This window comes from Sminthopsis crassicaudata, chromosome 2 (assembly GCF_048593235.1).
Source record: "Sminthopsis crassicaudata isolate SCR6 chromosome 2, ASM4859323v1, whole genome shotgun sequence".
In the NCBI taxonomy this organism is placed as follows: domain Eukaryota; kingdom Metazoa; phylum Chordata; class Mammalia; order Dasyuromorphia; family Dasyuridae; genus Sminthopsis; species Sminthopsis crassicaudata.
This window is the reverse complement of record NC_133618.1, coordinates 425,101,531-425,123,449: the sequence shown is the minus strand read 5'-3', so window position 1 is coordinate 425,123,449 and position 21,919 is coordinate 425,101,531. Positions and strand designations below refer to the sequence as shown.

The 21,919-nt window shown below is 37.7% G+C and overlaps 1 protein-coding gene across 3 annotated transcripts in view; it reads left to right on the top strand.

Moving 5' to 3' along the window:
* Positions 1-21,919, top strand: part of STK10 (serine/threonine kinase 10) — a 149,134-nt gene that overhangs the window by 42,161 nt on the left and 85,054 nt on the right. For all 3 annotated transcript variants that reach the window (XM_074292068.1, XM_074292067.1, XM_074292066.1), the window contains exon 2: positions 12,622-12,786. Coding sequence is in view for 2 of the 3 variants with exons in the window: in XM_074292067.1 (XP_074148168.1) it covers positions 12,622-12,786 (165 nt within the window). In the remaining variant the exon portion in view is untranslated. The remainder of the gene's footprint in view (positions 1-12,621; positions 12,787-21,919) is intronic.

Here is a 21,919-nt window from a genome sequence, read left to right as displayed (position 1 = left end):
CTGTGTTCAGCCATAAGGTGGCTGAAAAGGTGACTATTTTTGAGGGACGAGATCATTTGGAGATGGGGCTCCCCTTCCTCATTATCACAAGTAACAACTACTGAGCAACCTCCACCAAAAGACAGACAGACACAGGAACCTCACGAGTGGCAGCACCCCTGCCCACATGATCAGTCTTGCTATGAGCCCAGCCTTCCTAACTATCTTCTGAGGAAGTGACTCCTGTAGAGAAAAGGGTCAGTCATCCCTGTTAACAGTCTGCCAACTGCCATACAGAAGGCAAGCAAGCTATCCTAACTGTGCCAGGCCAGTAAAAGCAACACCAGTACTTTGACCACCATCTCTTCTCAAGTACTGGTGGAGACAACTTAGAATCTTAAACCCAAGAACCTTGAATGTATTATAACCTCCTCAATTGCTACCTAGAGTTAATCGTGGAGAGGATGCAGCCTCAATCAAACTGAGACCTGTTTAAAAAGGCCAAGGTCTCCCATTGCATCCATGGCCATCTACAGTTGAACTGATCTATGGCCACTGGACCCAGAGGCTCTGGAGGGGAAAGTGTGCCAGATGACCTTGCACAGCCCTAAATCCAATTCACTTGCCTGTTATGGTATTACCTCCGTAATATGACCATCCTCTTCCAGAACTAGGGACAAACAACAACAACAAAAAGGAAGCAACTCCTGTGGAGATGTCTAGCAACTGTTGCCTAGCAACTGTTCCTGCCTGTGCTACAGCTACTGAAGACCCAGAAAGGAAAGTTCTTGCCACCAAAGTCCTCAGTGTTTCCAAATATTTTAATGTCAGAAACTAATGTGATTTTATCAGTAGAAATAACATTAGAGGAGAATTTGCATTTACCTTTCCATTGAACCCTAAGGACAATATGTAGTGACTTCAACATTCAAATGTGAACTCCTTGAGTTCAGGGACTGTCTTGCTTTTCTGTTTTAATCCGTAGCACTTAGCTCTATGCTTTGTATGATATAAGTATTTAATAGATGTTATATTCATTCATTCACTCATCATCCATTCATCTATCTATCCTCCATACTGCCTCCAGACTTACTTTCCTTCTATCTGTTCATACCACTCTCCTTTTCAAGAATAATCAGTGGCTCCAAATACAATCCTTCCTTTGCAACAATAACAACAACAAAATTCCGTTCTGCACATATATATTGTACCTAGGATGTACTATAAGATATTTAATATGTATGGGAATGCCTGCCATCTAAGGCAGGGGGTGGAGGGAAGGAGGGGAAAAATTCGGAACAGAAGGGAGTACAACGGATAATGTTGTAAAAAAAAATATTACCTATGCATATGTACTGTCAAAAAATGTTATAATTATAAAAATTAATAAAAACCATTGGAAAAGAAAAAAAAAAGAATCATCAGTGGCTCACTTTTCACTTACTTTCCACAATCTGGCACTACCTTTTATTTACTTCTAGCCTTATCTTATACTATTTCTATGCACATTTTCTACATACCATCACATATGGACTATTTGTCATTCTTATTTTTACCCTATAATATCCTATCTTTGTGCCATTGTTCACAATTTTCTCTATGCCTGAAGTGCCTTACTCAACTGACTATTGAATTTCCAACCAACCTTTAAATGCTAATTATGACCTTCTGTAGCAAGCCTTTTTTGGTCTCTTTCTGTCCTATTCTCCCAACTTGGTAATGACTGTCTTTTCCCAAGGTTTCACATATGTTTGTTTGCTCTTGTCTTATATACTTATTATGTATTATTTTCTCAAGAAAGTAAGTCTGGAGGCAGTATGGAGGATAGATGGATAGATGTTTTATTATTATGTATTATTACTTTCTTACTCTCTTCTCTAGGGCCTAGAAACACTGGTCTAGTCTTTTTCCCACATAACAATCTCTTAGATTCTTGAAGACAACTTCATTGTACCTGAAAAACTTCTGCCTTCTAGGCAAAATGTTATCAGTTCTAGGACAACTAGATGGTGCAATAAGTAGTACACCAGCCTGCAATCAGGAGGACCTGAGCTCAAATCTGGCCTCAGACACTTAATGCTTTCTAGCTATGTGACCCAGGACAAGTCACAACCCCAGTTGCCTTGTTCCCTCCTCCCAAAAAAATGTTATCAGTTCTGCAGAACCCAAAAAACAAAAGCAAAACCCAGCAAGCAAAATTACAATTACTGTATGTAAATGAAAAGAACATTAAACAGTATTTTTAAAAAGTCTCACATCAAAAATACTAGATAGCACTGATAGTTACCAATGAAACACACATATCCCTTTCAGAAAATAAAGCAGAACAATCATTACAATCATCACTAATCATTTTGTCTTTTTTTCTTGAGGACTGTATATTATGGACATTCAATTGTGGTTAGTATTTTGAGATTTTTGTATGATGTGTTTGAACAAGTTATAATAAAAAAATCATTTCATTAAACTGATTTTTGCAATCCCCTCAATATTCTTACCTTCTGTATACATTCCAGCTTGATTTTGTCCTTCTAAAATATACCCAAGAACTGAATAAAAACCTCTGATGTGATCTGCTTATTTTTATTTTTTTATTCTCTCACAACCTGGCCTAATGGTAACACAAAGATGATACTTAGTAAATATCTGTTGATTAAGTGAATGAATTGAAAGCTTTTCCAAAGTAGGGATAGTTCCTTTTTGGTATTTCCATTTTCCAGAAAATCTCTAGTAACTCTAAAATATCTCTAGATATTCAATAAATGATGTTGTCTGACAACTCTAATCATAGGTCAAAAGTTGTAGTCCCTGCCATATTTTATGGATGGAGGGACTTGCCTAGAGATGAAGGGACTTGTCTGAAGTTACACAGATTACTAATGACAGAACTGGAATATCAGCCCTTCTGAGAGAGTCAAGTCAATAAATATTTTTAAAGTGCTTCCTAGGTGCCAGGTTCTGTGTTTTACATTGAGAGTACAAAGAAAGGCAAAATTCTAACAAAAAATCCAGCCTAGGGGCAGCTAAATGTTGCAGTGATAGATCACCAACTCTGAAGTCAGGAATCCCTGACTTTCAAATCCCAGAATTCAAATCTGACTTCAGACACTTAACACTTGCTAGCTGTGTGATCTTGGCCAAGTCATTTAGCCTCAATTGCCTCACAAATCAATCCAAAAAAATGAAACAAAAAAATCAGCCTCTGTTCTCATTAGACTGTGAGTCTAATAGGGAAAATAACATGGAGATAATTTGGTACAAATAATGTATATACAGGATAAATTGGGAATAATCTCAGAGAGGAGACAATAGGTTGGAGGATGACTGGGAAAGGCTTCTTGCAAAAGATGTAACTGTAGCTGAGGAAACTAGAACCACTCAGGTGTAAATTGGCCACAACTTAGTATCTCAGGAGACTCAGGGGTCTGTGACTCTGAAGGTCTCTAGGGTTCTAGAGCGCTGACTTCTTCTCTAAGATCCCTAAGGAAGAGAAACAGGAGAGAGAGGAGGAAGCTGTTTGCATATTGTAATGAATTAGAGATGAGGGAGTTTTTATCCAGAAACCTTCATAGATTAATTTTGGGAAAGCATACCAGAATTCCAGCTTCTAATTCTAAGGTAGACTTCCAGACTTTTAAGAAGAAATAAATCTCTACCAAAGTAGAGAAAGGATTCCAGAGTTGGGGAAAATTGTCCCCCATCCTACTTGTAAGTCATACCTAGATCAGCATAACTAAAATTACACAGAGAGGGACATTGTTCTTGAATTTCTTCCTATGGAGGTTTTCTCCCGGAGGAAAACACAGTAGTGTTGTTGCTGTGTGAGGGGCACATCCTGTTCACAGGGTGTAGGCTCAGGCCATTAGTCATTGGCTAGGCCTTGAAGGAAGGCAAGGGCTTCCCCTCATTCACTGTGCCCTGGCTCTAGCAGTCTGGTGGGAGCACATGACGTCAGAGGCAACAATGGACCACTATTCCACCCATGTGTGGCTTCTACCCCACACCCTCTGTGGACTTCCCCTCCCCTCCGCTCAGCTGGAAAACCCTCTCCAACTCTCCCTGGGACCCAGCTGACCGCCTCACATCCTCCCCCCTCTTCCCCAATCTGAGTATTACAGTCAGCAAAACATCTGTGACTTCCTCAGGTGGGGACTCCCATCACCAACTTAGATATCACTTAAAACATAAATCTTGGGGAGTGACCCAAGGCTCTGTGACTCATAGAGGGTCACACAGTTAATAAATGGCAGAGGCCAGATATGGAAGCTAGGTCTTCCTGAGTACAAGCCCAGTATTCTATGCACTACCCTACCTGACACATATCCACTACCTCCTGAAGCATAATTAATCACAGTAATTACTGACATAGCTGCAAAGCACTGTAGGCACATCATCTTTTATTTCCATGTCGTTCCATAAACTGTTCTCACTTCTGCCTCTTGGCCCTAGAAGGAGGATAAGGATTCTCAGTTCATGTGCTTCTTTGTATAAAAATCCTTTCCTAATCTCCTTAATTATTATTTATTTATTTATTGCTCTCTGACCATGTTGAATTTCCCCAAAGAATGCAAGTTCTTTAATGGTAGGGACCTGATGGGGGTATATCTTTTGGGAGGAGGTAGATGGGAGCTCTTTAGCATTGCCTCAGACAATAAATACCTTCACATTGTTGAATCATTTTAGTCATGTCTAATTCTCCGTGACTCATTTGGGATTTTCTTGGCAAAGATACTAAAGTAGGTTACCTTTTCTTTTTCCAGCTCATTTCCCAGATGAGGAAACTGAGTCAAACAGGGTTAACTGACTTGTCTATGTTAGGGTTGCATAGCTAATAAGTGTTTGAGACTGGGTTTGAGTTCAGGTCTTCCTGACTCTGGGCCCAGCACTCTATCCACTATGCTACCTTGCTGCCCTGCCTTCACATTAGGTGCTTTACTTATTTATTTTCAATAGTATTTTATTTTTCCACATACCTATAGAGATAGTTTTTTTAAAAAAAGAAAACTTTGTATTGTAAATTTCTCTCCTTTTCTCCCTTACCTCCCCCTTCCCCAAGACAACAAGCAGTCTGATATAAGTTAAATATATTTTAAAAATATGATGAGGGCATGTTGTGCAAGAAAAATCAGACCAAAAGGAAAAAGAAACCATGAGAAAGAAAAAACAAACAAACAAAAAAGTGAAAATACTGTGCTTCAATACACGTTGTCTCCATAGTTCTCCTTCTGGGTATGTATGATTGGCTTTTTCCATCACTTAAGATGCTTTTTAATAAGCTTGACAAGTATGCCCATTTTATAGATGATTACTGAGGCTCAGAGAAATTTAAGTGAGTTGCCTGAAGTCATATGACTAGTAAGTGAAAGAGGCAAAAGTAAAACCCTGGTTTCTTCTGACTCCAAATCCAAGGGACCAGATTATGCCACCTCTTCAGAATGTTAGATGTGAAAATCAGCTACTGACCTCCCTTTCTACCTTCCTGTGATTTTTAGAGAAAGAGCCTTTAAACTACTCTTTCCCTGTATCCTTTGGATCCTTCTCTTCTAATTCAGGAGGAACCCTGCTCCATCCTCTTTTCCCTTTTCCTTTACTTCTTAATAAGTGTTTATTGATTAATTGTGTCCTCATTATCTATAAGTGTTCAGGCATCCAGAACTTACTCTATGCCACAGTGAGGGGTTAGGGGAAGGTTGAAGAGCAGGAGACAAGATTTTACAGTTTAGTAGACTGTAATTTAGTCGATGACCCCATTGCTCTTGCCTTTCATGACTCATCTTGAAAGGGCCATCCCTACTTCCTCACCACCCACACTCCTTCACTCATAACCTCTTTTTTTTCTGTACTCCACCCAGATTTTTCTCAGTTCACCAATGATCTCTCCCTATCCAAATCCTGGTCTCCTCAGAAGACCAAAACTTAACGTTCTGCCCTCTGGTCCAAGTTCATTATTTCATCCACGAGTAATCTGAGACCCCAAAAGGTTGTCACCTGTTTGAGTTTACCTAGTGCCAGAGCTAGTGTTCCAACCCTGCCAGGTTTTCTGACTTCAAGTTCAGTACTCTCTGCTGTACTTGTTCATGTCCCGTCTTCTCTATTGATTCAAACTTGAAGTTTTTTTTTCTCTTGCCCATCTGTGACATTTCACAATTGTGGTAAGGTGAATAAAGTGATGAATTTAAAGTCAGGAAGAACCAAGTTCAGGTCTGTTATGCGACTCTGAACAAGCCTCATTTTCTTCATTTGTAAATAGTATCACCTAACTGTCAGGGTGGTTGTGAGGATGAAAAGAGGTAACACGTAAAGTGCTTTGCAAACCTTAAAGTACCATATAAATGCTGACTATTATTATATTTTTGTCCAATTCAGTTCAATTAAAAAAGCACTTTAAGTGCCTATAATGCATGCAAAGCAATGTGTGGTCTAAACATTTTAGACAGAATGATGTCCCTGCCCTCATGGAGCATAGAGCTTGCATAGGGAATATAATGCATATGCAAATATTTTTTACTTAGATTAATATCTGATAAGAACATTAGAGAAATGTATTCAAAATGCTCCAGGAAACTTGATGGGAAAAAAGGTCATTACTGAAAGTATATGGAAGTCAGGAAAGGCTTCCTGGAGGCAGTAGCATTTTAGATGCTGTCTTTCTTCTTGGGCTTCACTTGCTTCTCTCCTGTTTGCTGGATCAGTGAAAGGTGCTGGATTCTATTCTAGATGTACAGAAACATTATGTACTTAGGGACAGCAAAGAAGTCACTAAACAAAGCCGTTTCTTTCCAACACTATTTCTGTCATTTCTCTATGGATTCTTTGGCAATTTCTGTACTGAGCTCTCTGTATGTTTCCTTCTTGCCTGAGAATTTTCCTGTTTCTTTTGGTGATGGATTTCAGTTGCCACTACTTTTAATTTTTCTATCTTTTTTCTTTTAGTCCTCAACTACTTAGAAGGAGAGGACTTTCTGTCAGGTGTTGTATTCTGTATGTGAGGGATGGGAGGAAGTGGTCAGAATGTATGTGAGAGTGGTTTTTGCCCTCTAGAACCTTATATACATGCAAAGATAGCTTAGCATAAGTTGCAAGTAGAAAGTGCCAAATGAGTGCTATTGATGTGAGTGAGCACTTGAGAAAACCTGGGGAGTTAGGGTGAGCAGAGGAAGAAGTACAAGTAAGAAGGATGTTTCAGGAAGGACATCATGCAGAAAAGATGATGAGCACACTTTGGGGGAAGGTGGGCACCTTGGCAGTGTAACCCTGGATCCTACCTGGATCCAAGTTGGTTTCAGAGGGTAGAGTCTAAGGTTTCAATGGAGAAGACATAGAAATGATGACCTGAGTGAAGATGGCAATACATGAAGAAGAGATATCATATGTGAAGGGTTTAAATAGAAGAAAGTTGGTAAAGCTGGAAAGATAGAATGAGACTAGAATGCAAAGCTGAAGTACCAATATAAAAATTTTTGAGCTTGGGGAGTGGGGAGATGATGGAAAGGAAGAGAACAGTTGAAATCGAGTCAGGTCATAGAATGAATCTAGGATTCTGTGCTTCAATGGGAAAAAGGAAATATGAATTGTGTTCCTTTCTAAATATAGTCACTTCTTTGAAGTCTTCATTTAGAAGCAATTTGCAAAGCCCCTAGTTCCTAGGCTAAGCTACATGAGCTTGAAGCCTCTTTTCTTTGTCTCCCCTGAGGGGTTTCCTGGTCTTTAAACTAGTTTGTGATATAGGTCCAAACATTACAGAGAATGCACAATCAAATTCAACTCAACAATTACATAGTTAAATATGGAAATGGCTTAGCTAAATATGGCAAGTGCTGAGGTTTTATATTATTGCATGTGTATAACATATCTAATTGCTTCTCCGGGAGGAGGAAGTGAGGAAGGAATAGAATTTGGAACTCAAAACTTAAAAAATTCTTACCAAATGTTAAAAAATTATTTTAAAATATATTTGAAGAATAAATATATGTATTTATAAGAAAGAATTTATCTAGCACTTTGTATATATGTGTGTATTTGTGTGTATATGTGTATATATATATATTTTAAAACAAATTTTTTGTTAGCACCATATTTATATAATGTATATAGATAGATATCAAGTAGTTATCACTTTGTTTTTTTTTCTTTTTCAATAGCATTTTATTTTTTCAAATACATATATAGTTTTAAATATTCATTTTTGTAAGACTTTGTGTTCCAAATTTTTCTTTCTTCCTCTCCAAGACAGCAAGTAATCTGATATGGGTTAAACATATACAGTCCTTTTAAACACATTTCCATATTTGTCATATACAAAAAAATCAGATCAAAAGGGAAAAAAACCATGAGAAAGAAAAATCAACAAAGAAACAAAAATGTGAAAATATTATTCTTCAATCCACATTCAGTCTCCATACTTCTCTCTCTGGATGCAGAGGTCATTTTCCATTCCAAGTCTTTTGGAATTGGAAAACTACATTGTTGAGAAGAGCCAAGTCCATCACAGTTGATCATCACATAATCTTGCCATTACTATGTACAATGTTTTCCTGGTTCTGCACAGTTCTTAGTTAGCATTTTGTGTATGACCAGTATTCTGGGGGAGATGAGAAAGCTATGACCTTGAGGCTTTAGGTCAACTTGACTTGGCCATCACTGAAAATCATAGGCTCATAGAAGGGACCTCAAAGGCCCTCTCCTCCAACCCCTACAAGATATAGAAGCTATACCAAGATACCAAGGGAAATGAAGGGACTTGTTTAAGATTTCACAAGTGGTAGATGTCAGCCAGGATTTGGTTTGAAACTAGATTCTCTATTGAGGATGCTAGATAGAGGTGGAGGGTGATGGGGTGAGGTCGGGGTATGCTTCTGCTCTGGTAGAGGAACTTTAAATCTTGTGTCGTCCAATCCTTTTATTTTACAGATGAAGAAAATGTAGCCCAGAGAGTTAAAATAATTAGCACAATGTTACACCCATGATAAGATTTGAGCCTCATTCCTTCAACCTCTTCCCACTTCACTACAATTAGATGATGTTTGAAGCTTATTGTTCTTTTCATTTACATTGTTGTTATCATTGTGCATATTGTTTTCCTCCTTGAAATATTGAATTAAATGTATAATACTTTATAATCTTTAGAAACTCTCACATATATAATTATTTTAATTTCTCCCCTACCTCATTTAATAGTACTTTATTTTTTCTAATTACATGTAAAGATAGTCTTTAAATTAATTTTATAATTATAACTTTTTTTTTGACAGTCCATATGCATGGGTAATTTTTTACAATATCATCCCTTGCACTCACTTCTGTTCCGAATTTTCCCTTCCTTCCTTCCACCCCCTCCTCTAGATGGCAGGCAGTCCCATACATGTTAAATATGTTATAGTATATCCTAGATACAATATATGTGTGCAGAAATGAATTTCTTGTTGTACCAAAGAATTGGACTCAGAAGGTAAACATAACCGGGGAAGAAAAACAAAAATGCAAACAGTTTACACTCATTTCCCAATGTTCCTTCTCTGGGTGTAGCTGATTCTGTCCATCATTGATCAATTGGAACTGAATTAGCTCTTCTCTTTGTTGAAGATATCCACTTCCATCAGAATACATCCTCATACAGTATTGTTGTTGAAGTATATAATGATCTCCTGGTTCTGCTCGTTTCACTCAGCATCAGTTAATGTAAGTCTCTCCAAGCCTCTCTGTATTCCTCCTATTGGCCATTTCTTACAGAACAATAATATTACATAACCTTCATATACCATAATTTACCCAACCATTCTCCAATTGATGGGCATCCGTTCATTTTCCAGGTTCTAGCCACTACAAAAAGAGCTGCCACAAACATTTTAGCACATATAGGTCCCTTTCCCCTCTTTTGTATTTCTTTGGGGTATAAGCCCAGTAGTAGCATTGCTGGATCAAAGGGTATGCACAGTTTGATAACTTTTTGAGCATAGTTCCAGATTGCTCTCCAGAATGGTTGGATTCTTTCACAACTCCAACAACAAATGCATCAATGTCACAGTTTTCCCACAGCCCCTCCAACATTCATCATTATTTTTTCCTGTCATCTTAGCCAATTAAAGATAGTTTTCAACATTCATTTTTGTAAGATTTTGAGTTCTGATTTTTTTTTCTTCCTCCCTTCCTTCCCTTCTCCCTTCCCTAAGGCAACAAATAATCTGATATAGTTTATACATCATCTATATAGTCTTGTGTGATCTAGACAGCCCTTAGGTGACAGGCAGAATGGGTAGGCTAACTAGTTAGAAATTACAGGCAAATGCTGAGGTTCACTGGGATAGGGACTTTCCAAGATCGCTAGCTAGGAGTAAGCCCAATTCTAAGGTACTCTCACTTTGATTTACTCTCTCAAATTTAGAGCTCCATTCAAATTTGAGAGAGTCAGCAAGATTTCAAGCTATAAAACATGGAATCAGCAGTATCCCTGAGCAGTCTATTATCCAAAGTGAAAGCATTGCTGTTGTCATCTCTCAGGCTTCATGGGACTGTGTAACTTGAGACATAGTAATGGCCCAAAATAGTATCTATTTTTCACTTTTTCTCATGTGCTTGATAAGATTTGTAGGTTTAGAATTTAAAGTTGGGAGGGACATTGAAATACAGTCTCTTCATTTGATAAAGATGCTGAGGTCCAGAGAGGATCAATGGCTCACACCACATCACTCAGTCATTCCACAAGCATTTATGGAGTGTTTACTTTGTGCCAGGCAAAGCACTAAGGACCCAAGAAAAAGCAAATAGAGTTCCCCATCCTTGAGGACTTTGCATTCTAATGAGAGAGATAATATATTAGGGTTAGAAACAAGTTAGGGAATAGATGGCAGGGAATCTTAGAGAGTTTCACAAGTCTTAAGTGGTATAGAAATGAGTTTCAAATCTAGATGCTCTGACTCCAAATCCAGTGTCATTGTTTGATGTCAGAAACCTCAGCTGGTCAGGTGTTTCTCCTCTCTGAAAAATGACATACAATCACCTCATTGATTTAAGGAGGCAGAGATGAGTTGCATATCGGGTTTTTTTCCCCCTTAGCTTTAAGGATATAGTTTTTCAAAAGCCTTTAATTTTAACTAAGCTGCTTAATGAGCCAGATTTTCAATTAGCTGCCCATTTGCCTAATCTTTCCCTCCCCAGGCCTTTTTGAAATAAGAGAGAAAAATACCCAACATTCCTTAGGTGTTTACATAAGCAATATGGTTTGCTGCAGAGTTGGAAGTAAACCTCAAATGTCAATAACCTCATTCAGGCATGCAAGCAATGTATATTCGACTCCACCTGGAAAGTGAGCCAATGGTGTGGTACCCTTCCACCCACCTTGTTGGAGAAACATTCCTCCTTGGTCAACACAGGAAAAGCTGTATGACTTATTAATGTCTAGCACTCGGGGTGTGCCTTTGCCTAGTGTGATTGCAGTTGTGTCTGGTACAGTGGGAACTTCATTTTGAATACACATTGCTCTAAATGCAAGTCCTAGGAAAGTCAGTGAGTGGGCAAAGACAAAAATCAGACATTCAAGAAGGGGCTTGCATTCTATTAGTTAGGGAGTTCCTATCCCCAGAAAGCAGATTAGGAAATCTCACTTTTTTCTTTATCATTGAACTGAACAGGGCAAATTGGTCAAATGCACACAAAACTTGATTTTTCAGCAAAACCAAACTCATTTCAATATTCCTCTTGGAAAACAGAAAAACAACCCATTTTCTGGGAAATGAAGTTATAGTATGTCAGCAGCTAAAGACTGTGTGGGTGAGGATTTTGAGGTACTCACTGTGAGTGAACTTTTAAAATTACAATTTATCTGCTGAAAAGAATAGAATAGGGATAAGGGAAGAGAAGACAAACTAAAAATTGATCAACCAGTGATGAGTTTGTTTACTTTTAGTGAATTTTTGAAAACATTAGCAATGGCAGCAAGTGAATTTAGCAGGCCCTTCAATAGAATAGGGATAGATTTAGAGTAGATAGAGATAAAGGTTGGTAGACCATGAAGATCTAGTGGAAAATCAAGTCTTAAAAAATTCTACAACAAAAAAGAACCTAATGAACATTGAACCATTATCATCCTTGTTAATAATACTGAATAACCTTCTGCCTTGTTGTCATTAGTGTGTAGGGGCTAGCTTACCTTCTGGTTTATTTATTTTTTTCATTTTTCATTTAACATTTTCATGTTTATAATTACGCAATTCTCAAACCTGTTAACTTTAAGTACCTGGTTTGTGATCCATACAGAACTTGACATCTTCTTGGTGTAAGGCAATGTGACGCAATGGTTTGAGGGCTGCCTCTAGAGCTAAAAGTCTTCACTGAAGTCTTTTCCAGCTCTTTCAGTGCTTATGATTCCTTGAATCTTGGTTTGCTACTTACCTGAGTAACTTTAGACAAATCACTTCTTCATCAATAAAATGAAAAGGTTGGACTAGATGACTTCTGGGGTCCCTCATAGCTCTACCTCTATGAGCTCATGATACTTTTCCCCTTATTGAGACATTCTTTGATCCTGGCACATAGCCCAACTCTGAAAAAATATAGAATTGGGCAGTGCAATATGGCAGCCACTGAATCTGAGGAGACACCAAATAAAGCAAATTGTTTATTATTTGGGGGATTTCTGTCTTACAGGCCAAGAACAAGGAGACGGGCGAGTTAGCTGCTGCCAAAGTCATCGAAACCAAGAGTGAGGAGGAGCTGGAAGATTATATAGTGGAGATAGAAATCCTGGCTACATGTGACCATCCATACATAGTGAAGCTACTGGGGGCCTTTTACCACGATGGGAAGTTGTGGGTAAGAGCTTTCTACTTTTCGCCATTTCCTGTGTGCCAGTCCTTGGTATTGGAAAGTCCTTATGGGCACAGTAGAAGAGCTTCAGAGGATCACAGTCAGCCAAAAATAGCCAGCCCAAATATATCCTGTTGACAGAATGCAGTGTGGTACCAAAGGAAGTTTATACATTCAGGAACCAAGAAGTAGGATGGAAATAAGTAGCTTAATTTGTAATCTGCATATGAAAATTATGATCCAGTGGAGAAAACACTGCCTTTGGGGTCAGAGGACTTACATTTACACTTACTATATGTGTGACCTTATTAAAGTCACTTAGTCTCAGTTTCCTCATCCAAAAAAATGAAGGGTTGAACTGGGTGGCTTCTTCTAAGGTTTCTTTCATTTCTAAATCTATTGTCATGTGATCTTTTGAACCTTGCTCAAGGTGTCTTGCAATGTAGCCAAAGAAAAAGAGACAGAGATGGCAGTGGGGGCTCAGCTCTGGGGATGTTTTGAGGAGGATTCTCCAGAAGTCATTATATAGAATTGAATAGCACCCCAAAGGAGTACTGTATCCTGGAGGTCAAGACCAGACTGGATGTTGAGGAGGAAATAGTGAAAGGTCAAGGAGGGTGAAAATGTGGAAATGACTTTTGCATTTGGCACTAGCAAATTTGTTTTTGGTGGAGAACTGGAGGCACTTGCCAAAATAGGAGGAAGTCAACAGTCTGTCTAGTAACAGTTCTTCTGTCTGTAGTTACTGGTAAAGAAATGGATTCCAGAGGAACAATGTCCCCAGGGAACAGACTCAGAAGGAAAAATTGACTAATCGTTACCTCTTATATTTTTAGTTTGGGGATTTAAAATTTTATTTTTAATATAATACTTGGAATTAGCTCTCTAATATATATACATACATATATATTTTTTTCAAGTAACAGACCTAGATTTTCACATATGAAGGCATAATTGAACATATATGGATGCTTCCCATATATCCCTAATGAGTAAATTCCATGTTCTTGGTATGCCCCAATGGTCCAGAGTGTAGCTATTTCACATGTGATATTTTCTGCTTTCTGTTGAAAATGTCATGATAGCTGAAAGAATTCATATAATTGTCCCTAGAGAGCTTGCTATTCTTTGAAATGGGAATTTTTCCCATCTTATTCAACTTTCCCTCTATTTTTTTTAAAACAAAATACCCCTAAGTACTGAATCTCTTACACACACACACACACACACACACACACAGTAAGTGACTAGGCACTTTCCCTTTTGCTATGTGGAAATTAGCCCAAAATTACCAGATCAGCTTTTTTCCAGAATCTTAGTAAAATCTTCCTGATGAGTTCTTATCATCACTTCTGCTTTTTTTAAATGTCAAAAACTTTAAGTTTAAAAAATATTTTCCCAAACACACCCAAGCCCTCAAAATGAGTATATGGAAGAAACCCTAAACCAACCCCATAAGTTTCCTTTGGGTCATTTCTTCCTTCCCTTTTTTTTAAAGGGCCTAAAGATATTCTCTGGGGGAAGACTTTCATGACTTCTATTCCTTTTAGGTTTGTGCTTCCACAACCCAACTACAGGAATGGATACTGATTAAATTAGTCACTAGATATAAATAGGAGCTAGGAGAGTTCAGAGCAGGAGTTGTTATTCTTTGTCATGGATTCCCTCTTTGACAGTCTTTTTTCATCCATAGACCCCCCCTTTTAGAACACTTATTAAATATATAAAATACATAGGATTACAAAGGAAGCTAGATATGTTGAAAACATGATGTAATTTTTTCCCATTTTAGTTCACAGATCCCTAGGAATTTGTCAGCCGCATAATTAAAAAACCTTGGGTATAGAGAAATATTTGAACATTAGATAAATGTTTGAGGAATATCCATAACATTTTTAGGTTGATTTCAGGAAGGGCAAACATGCCCTTCCCAGAGAAGGAAACATACCCAGAAATAGAATTTGGGATTGAATGGGACTAGCAATCTGTTCCAAGATGGTAATTTTTATGATTTTTTTTAATTTGGAGATGAAGAGAATCTTATTTTTATAAAATCATAGTTACCAAGGAAATATCTAACCTAAAGATGGAGTAACTATCAAAACTAAAAGGATATGTGGTAGTTGTTTAGTCGAATAGACCAAAATGACTTTAAAGGTTTATTTCCACTCCCACTCCAACTCTATTGCAACTTCAGTGTCGGCCTTTCAATTTTTCTTTCTTTTTTTCCTTCAGTTTATCAGTTTTGATTGTATATCTTTACATGAGATATTCATCTGAACAAACCCAGGAATTGAAATATTGGTTTGAAGTCTTGTTGGAAGCAACTTTGACTCTACTCTTTCCTTTACCTACTATATCTCATCAGTCTCCCAAGTTCTTTTGATCCTTTCTTTTTCTAATTTTATTCTTATTTTTCCTTCCTTTCTATTTCCATTAATAGTTTAAATTGGCTCTTAGCACCTTACTTCCCTGTTGCTGCAATAGTATTCTAGGTCTCCCCTCTTCAATCAATATTGTGTTCTGATCATATTGGTCTTTTACTTAAGAAATTGTCTGTGGCTCCCCATTGATTTCAGGATCAAATCCAAAATCCTCAGACGTATAATTTAAGGCCTTTCATAATGTGTCTCTATCTTATTCTCAGAATCTTATCTCTCATCATTTCTGTATCTGAATCCTCCACTGTAATAGCCAAACCATTCTTCTCTTTGTCCCTTAATGGTCCTGGGCTTTTTGTCAATCATTCCTTCTGCTTGAAATGTCTACTCTATTGATAATGATAACAGTTCACATTTACATAGCACCTTAAGGTTTATAAACTGCTTTATAAACTTTGTCTAGTGTAGTAGGTACTCAATAAATACTTGTGAACAAATGAGCTTGAAGAACAGATGGTTGTGAATTTCTGGGGAAATTCTTTGGGATTAGAAACAATTACTTTCTTCTTGGATACTGAAATTTGGGTGGGATATTGGCAGGAAGGGGTGACATTGTGTCCATTTTCTGGACTTTATAAATAAACATTTTTAAAATAGTAAATGTTGATCCAAGTCAAATTGCAATCCTGATCTATGATTCAGGAGGGCAGGGCATGTGTGGGCTTTGAAGACCTGTTCTTTGTACAGGACATTTCCTTGCTCACTTCAAGTTCTTATTCTATTATAGCATATTTTACAGTTATGATATATTATTCTCATATTATACATAAGTAAAATGATGCTCAATTGATTTCCCCAGAGTCACCAACAACCACCAATTAGTGGCAGACATGACACTAATTTTTTTTTAATTTTAATAGTTTTTATTTACCAGATATATGTATGGGTAATTCTACAACATTGACAATTGCCACACCTTTTGTTCTAATTTTTCTCCTCTTTCCCCCCATCCCAGATGGCAGGTTGACCAATACATGTTAAATATGTTAGAGTATAAATTAAATACAATATATGTATACATGTCCAAACAGTTGTCCTTACAAAAAGAATCGGACTTTAAAATGGTGTACAATTAGCCTGTGAAGAAAATTCAAAATGCAGGTGGACAAAATTAGAGGGACTGGGAATTCTATGTAGTGGTTCATAGTCATCTTCCAGAGTTCTTTCACTGGGTGTAGCTGGTTCAGTTCGTTACTGCTCTATTGGAACTGATTTGGTTCATCTCATTGCTGAAGAGGGCCACATCCATCAGAATTGATCATCATATAGTATTGTTGTTGAAGTATACAACTATCTCCTGGTCCTGCTCATTTTACTCAGCCTCAGTTCATAAGATGAGACTAAAATTTAGTACTCCTAGTTCTCAGTGCACTAAGGGTTCTTGGTTCCAAACTATATTCTGCCCAGTACATTCAAATCTGGAATTGTAAAACACTAGGCTTCCCAGAATATCTTAAGTACATTTAAAAGAAGGTAAGGATGGAATGCATTTCAGATATACAGGACAACATGTGCAAAGGCATGCAGAATAAGGATGGAAAGGACAGAACACTAACTGGGACAGTGTGGCTAGAATGTAAAATAAGTAAAGGAGAGCTAGGAAAGGCAAGATGCCTTGGATTCAAGTATAGGACTGAGTCTCTGCAGAATGGTATGGGACTTGAAAAGAGCTGAAGAGCCACGACTTTAAGAATGAGTGTCTGATCTGCAAAAGTTTCAATATAAGGAGTTCCCTTATGTAGAACCTTATAAAAAGAACAGTTACATTAACAATTATAATAATAATAACTGGCATTTTATATAGCATTTTAAGGTTTGCAAAATGTTTTACTTGTTATCTTATTTGATTATCACAGCTATGAAACAGGCAATATTATTATCCCAATTTTACAAATGAAGAAACTGAGAGTGAGAGAGATTAGATGGTGTGCCCAGGGCCATACAGCTGGGAAATTTACAAGGTAAAATTTGAACTCAGTTTTTCCTGGCTTGAGATGGCATAGTGAATAGAATGCCATTCTAGAGTCAAGAGGACTCATCTTCCTGAGTTCAAATCTTGGCCTCAGATACTTACTATCACTCTGGGCAAGTCACTTAATCCCTATTTGCCTCAGTTTCCTTTTCTGTAAAATGAGCTGGAGAAGGAAATGGAATATCACTCCAGTAACTTGGCCAAGAAAACCCCAAATGGGGTCATGAAGAGTTGTACTTGACTGAAAATGAAAAGCAACAGAAGGATGCTATTAATAGCAAAGGAACTGAAGTGATACTAATCCCACTTTCTCACTGAAATATCAACCAGTCAGGATGTCTTACCCTTAAATGTAAATTATTTTAATCTTGTCTACAGGACAAGCTCAGTGTACTAATAAACTCCTTTTGTTTTATTTCCTGAGTTTGCTTTAATTGACCAGGGTGAGGTACAAACTGAGATTTTCTTTTAACACTATTTAGCTGTCTGGTGAAATCACAGGTTCTTAAAAAAAAAATACAGGGTTTAAAAAAAATTATACAGGAAGTTAAAAAAAAGTTTGGAATCATTTTTAGTTGTTTTGTATACTCTTGACAAGTAATAGTATTTTCTCTCAAATGGCTTGTCTCTAAGCATCAGGAGGACAGGATAGTTTCTTGCTTCAGCCATGCTTGGGTAACAATTCAGAGGCTGCCCTTCCCCAGAAAGAGTCATTGAGGGTGGAGACAAAAGGCACTTTAATGTGGACACCCACTTACTGAAGACTGGGCAGAAGCAGATTGAGCCTGTGACTTTCCCACAAGGGTGGCAGCATCCAGATTGTTTTTGGACAGAGTATATTGTGTCCCTATCCCTCCTACTTCCTTTTCTACCTTTGCTTTAATGATAATAATAGCTTACACTCATAGTGCTCAATGTTAGATAAACCTGTTCAGGTTCCAAAACACATTATGTACATTTTCTCATTGGATGTACGAAGCAACCCTCAGAGACAGGTCAAGCAACTGTTATATAAGCCCATTTTACAAACAAGGAAACCAAGTCACTAAGCGGCTAAATAAACTTGCTCCAGGATTTGTATTCTGTAAGCCTCAAGCCTGATCTCCTGCTTCAAGCTCTACCTTGCCCCCTCCTCACTATATCCTATCACATTGCCTTTCTAAACAGCCAGCCAAGTTTCTTGTCCCATTAAGTCCTTCTTGTCTTGGAAATTCCTAGGGATCATTTCACCTGACCCAAAGAGTTCTCCTTTTCTTTCTTTATTTAGAGGGAAAGATGAACTCATTTCTCTTTTCAGTCCTTACTCCAGATTTTTTTTTTCCCTCAAAGGTTTTCCAAAATCATGTAGGGAGGGGTGGGTGTGGAGGGAGGTCAATTATGTTCCAAAGGGGGAATGGTGGGTGCTGGGACTGCCATGCTGAATGGTCACATTGTTTGATGAGGGGCACTGAGATCAGGGAACAAATTCTCTTGACTCCACCTACAGAATACTCCAGATAAGCAGCTGACATTTGAATGTTTACTGTTTAGCACTAGCTCTATGGACTTCCTACCACAAATAGGTCTTGATTGAGTAACCAGAAACCTCTTCCTTATCTGCCTGCTGGTGGCTGGTTGGGGGGGGGGGGGGGGGCTGGGAGGGGGGTAGGGTGGTAATATAGACAAGCACCAGCAGTTTGAGGTTTTTTGCTCATAGCAGAGTGCTTACTTTTTTATGTTTCAGTGGCCTTTTGTGCCTGGATTTAGTAAAATAAACATTCAGGAGAGGGGAAAGTTCTATCTGACTTTGGATGACAGATTTGAAATGTTGGTGCAGCATGAGATCTTAGGAAGAAACAGACTCTAGAGAGTTTGTGTTTCAGAAGGTCAAGCTCCCTGGCCTTCCTTTAAAAGTCCTCAGCCCTTCACTCCCTCTTCTTTCTGCCTATTTCTGTGCTATTTAGATTATGTAGGATTAAGTGCTTTGAAAGAAACAGTATACTAAATGAGTATGAAGTCTCATCATCATCAATCATAATTTTTCACTAATTCCACAGAGCATCTACTAGGAATTAAGAGTATTTCTCCTATGAATGAAATGAATGTAACCTCTAAATAGACAAAAAGATAAAAGGTGCTATTGATGTAACATTTGGGGAAAGCAGAAGGAGAAGGGGAAATGGGTTGAATCATAGATTCTCAAGAGTGTTAGCACCCAAGGAGGCTTTAGAAAATATCTTCTACCAACTCCCTCATTTTAGAAATCAGGGACTTGTAGACCTTGTAGAGGTCTACAAATCAAGGTCACATACTGACTTGGGCTATTGACATGGCTTCTTCTTGTAAGTACATTTAATATCATAATATCATACATGGAATTTTTTTCTTGTTTTATAGTTATATTTAAAATGAATAAAAAATTTCCACCCCAAAACCCAACAACATAAGTTCAAAACAGATAGCAAAAATTGGATTGCCTATCCAGGGTGGGGAAGACCTTCCAGTTCCCTGAGGGAGAAAATCTTATAGAAAGTCTGGCTTTATCAGTCCCTATATATTGCTTGGCTCTGTTGACAACAAGCCATAAAAGTTAATTGTCAAGATTCATGTGTGACCCTGCTGTTTCTCTTATCTAGGTAGGGCTACCCTGAATACCCTTATCTTCCAATGAACAAACATGCTTGGTATGTGTGTGTGCTCAGGTGGATTTGTTTGGCTGTGTTGATAGAGAAAGAAATGATGCTAGCATTCTCTCTGTTCTGTGGTATTGGAGCAGGAGAAGAGGTCTTGCTCAGTTTTTTAATGAGATTCAGGCTTTAAAGGCATTCTCTTCCTTTCTTTTCTGTATATAGAATCCATATAATGTTAATTAAAGGAAATGCTCCTCATTCCTAGTAGGTGCTTTTTGGAATTAGTGAAAAATTATGATTGATGATAATGCGACCTCATACTCATTTAGCATATTGTTTCTTTCAAAGCACTTTCTCTTACATAGTCTCAATAGCACAGGAATAGACAGAAAGAAGAGGGAGTGAAGGCCTGAGGACTTTTATAGGAAGGCCAGGGAACCTGGCCTCCTGACACACAAATACTCCAGGGTCTGTTTCTTCCTAAGAACTCATGCTGTACCACATTCCAAATCTATTACCCAAAGTCAGATAGAACTTTCCCCTCTCCTGAAAGTTTATTTTACTAAATCCAGGCACAAAGGCCACTGAAACATACAAAAGTAAGCACTCTGCTATGAGCAAAAAAACCCCCAAACTACTGGTGCTTGTCTATCTTACCACCCCAACTCCCAAACAGCCACCCAGCAGGCAGATAAGGAAGAGGTTTCTGATTATTCAATCAAGACCTATTTATGATAGGAAGTTCATAGAGCTAGTGCTAACTTTATAAAAAGTTAAGAGTACTGGGGAGGGCCTTGGAATAGGGAATGTCAAAGTTAGAAGGAATCCTAGAACAAAGAACGTGGACCATTATGAGAAGAAGGATTGTCCTTTATTCCTGGAAAGCACGGTCACAATCTTTCCTTATCTGTATTTATTAAATTACTCTTTTTCTTTCTAGACTGAGCTTTAGTTGCTACTTTTTTCCCTAAAGTCTTTCTTGATTCTCTGTCTCTCTCTGCATCTCCCCCTTCCCAAACAGAAAATATTATTTCTTTCCTCATTTTCATCAATTGTAGATTTAGAGTTAGGTGGGGATCTTAAAGATTGTAGAGTCCAGCCCCTCATTTTCATTTTATTTTACTTGAGATTATATATTTTGTTCCCAATTAACAAGCATTCTTTTCTTTCCTTCTTTCCCTCACTGGGAAAAAAAAATGAAAGAAAAACAAAACCCTTGTAACAAATATGCATAGTCAAGCAAAATAAATTCCTCTATTAGCCATGTCCAAAAATGTGTGTCTCATTTTGCATATTTAGCACATTACCAATCTGTCAGGAAATGGGTAACATCCTTCATCATTGGTCCTCTTGGAATCATGTTTGGTTATTATGTTTGCCAGAATTTTTAAGTCTTTAAAAGTTTTTGTTTTATGATGTTCTTTCACTCTGTATCAGTTTATATGACATTTCCTAGGTTCCTCTGGAACTGTACCCTTCATTATGTCTAATGACACAATAGTAACACAATATATTCTTATATCACACACCCATATATTCAGCACCCCTTCAGTTTTTGCCACCTCATAAAGAAATGCTATCAACATTTTTGCACATAAAAGTCCTTTTCTTCCTTCTTTGATGCATAGATCTAGTGGTCATATTGCTGACCCCAAGGAGCACACATAAATTTTTTATGATTATATTATAGTATTTTTCCCAAATACATGCAAAAATAGTTTTCAATATTCTACTTCATAAAACCTTGTATTCCAAATTTTTCTCCCTTCCTCCCCCCTTTTCCTCTCCCCAAGACAGCAAGCAAGCCAATAAAGGCTAAATAACACATACAATTTAATAACTTTTAGAGCACAAAGAAACTTGGGCTCAGGGTTTAAGAATCTTACTCAGAGTCATGCAGAAAGCATATGGTAGGGCTAGAATATTCTTTAAGTATTTTTAGAAGGATGTCCTCTTTACTCTGCCATACCCTGTGTCTTGTGTATAGTATTCATTTATATATTCTTCAATTAGGAGTCTTTTATCTGTACTACTATGTAGTTTTTAAAATCTGTGTTCCCAGTTGAGGAGTACATGTTTAATATGTGACCATTGAATTGGGTTACTTACACATGATC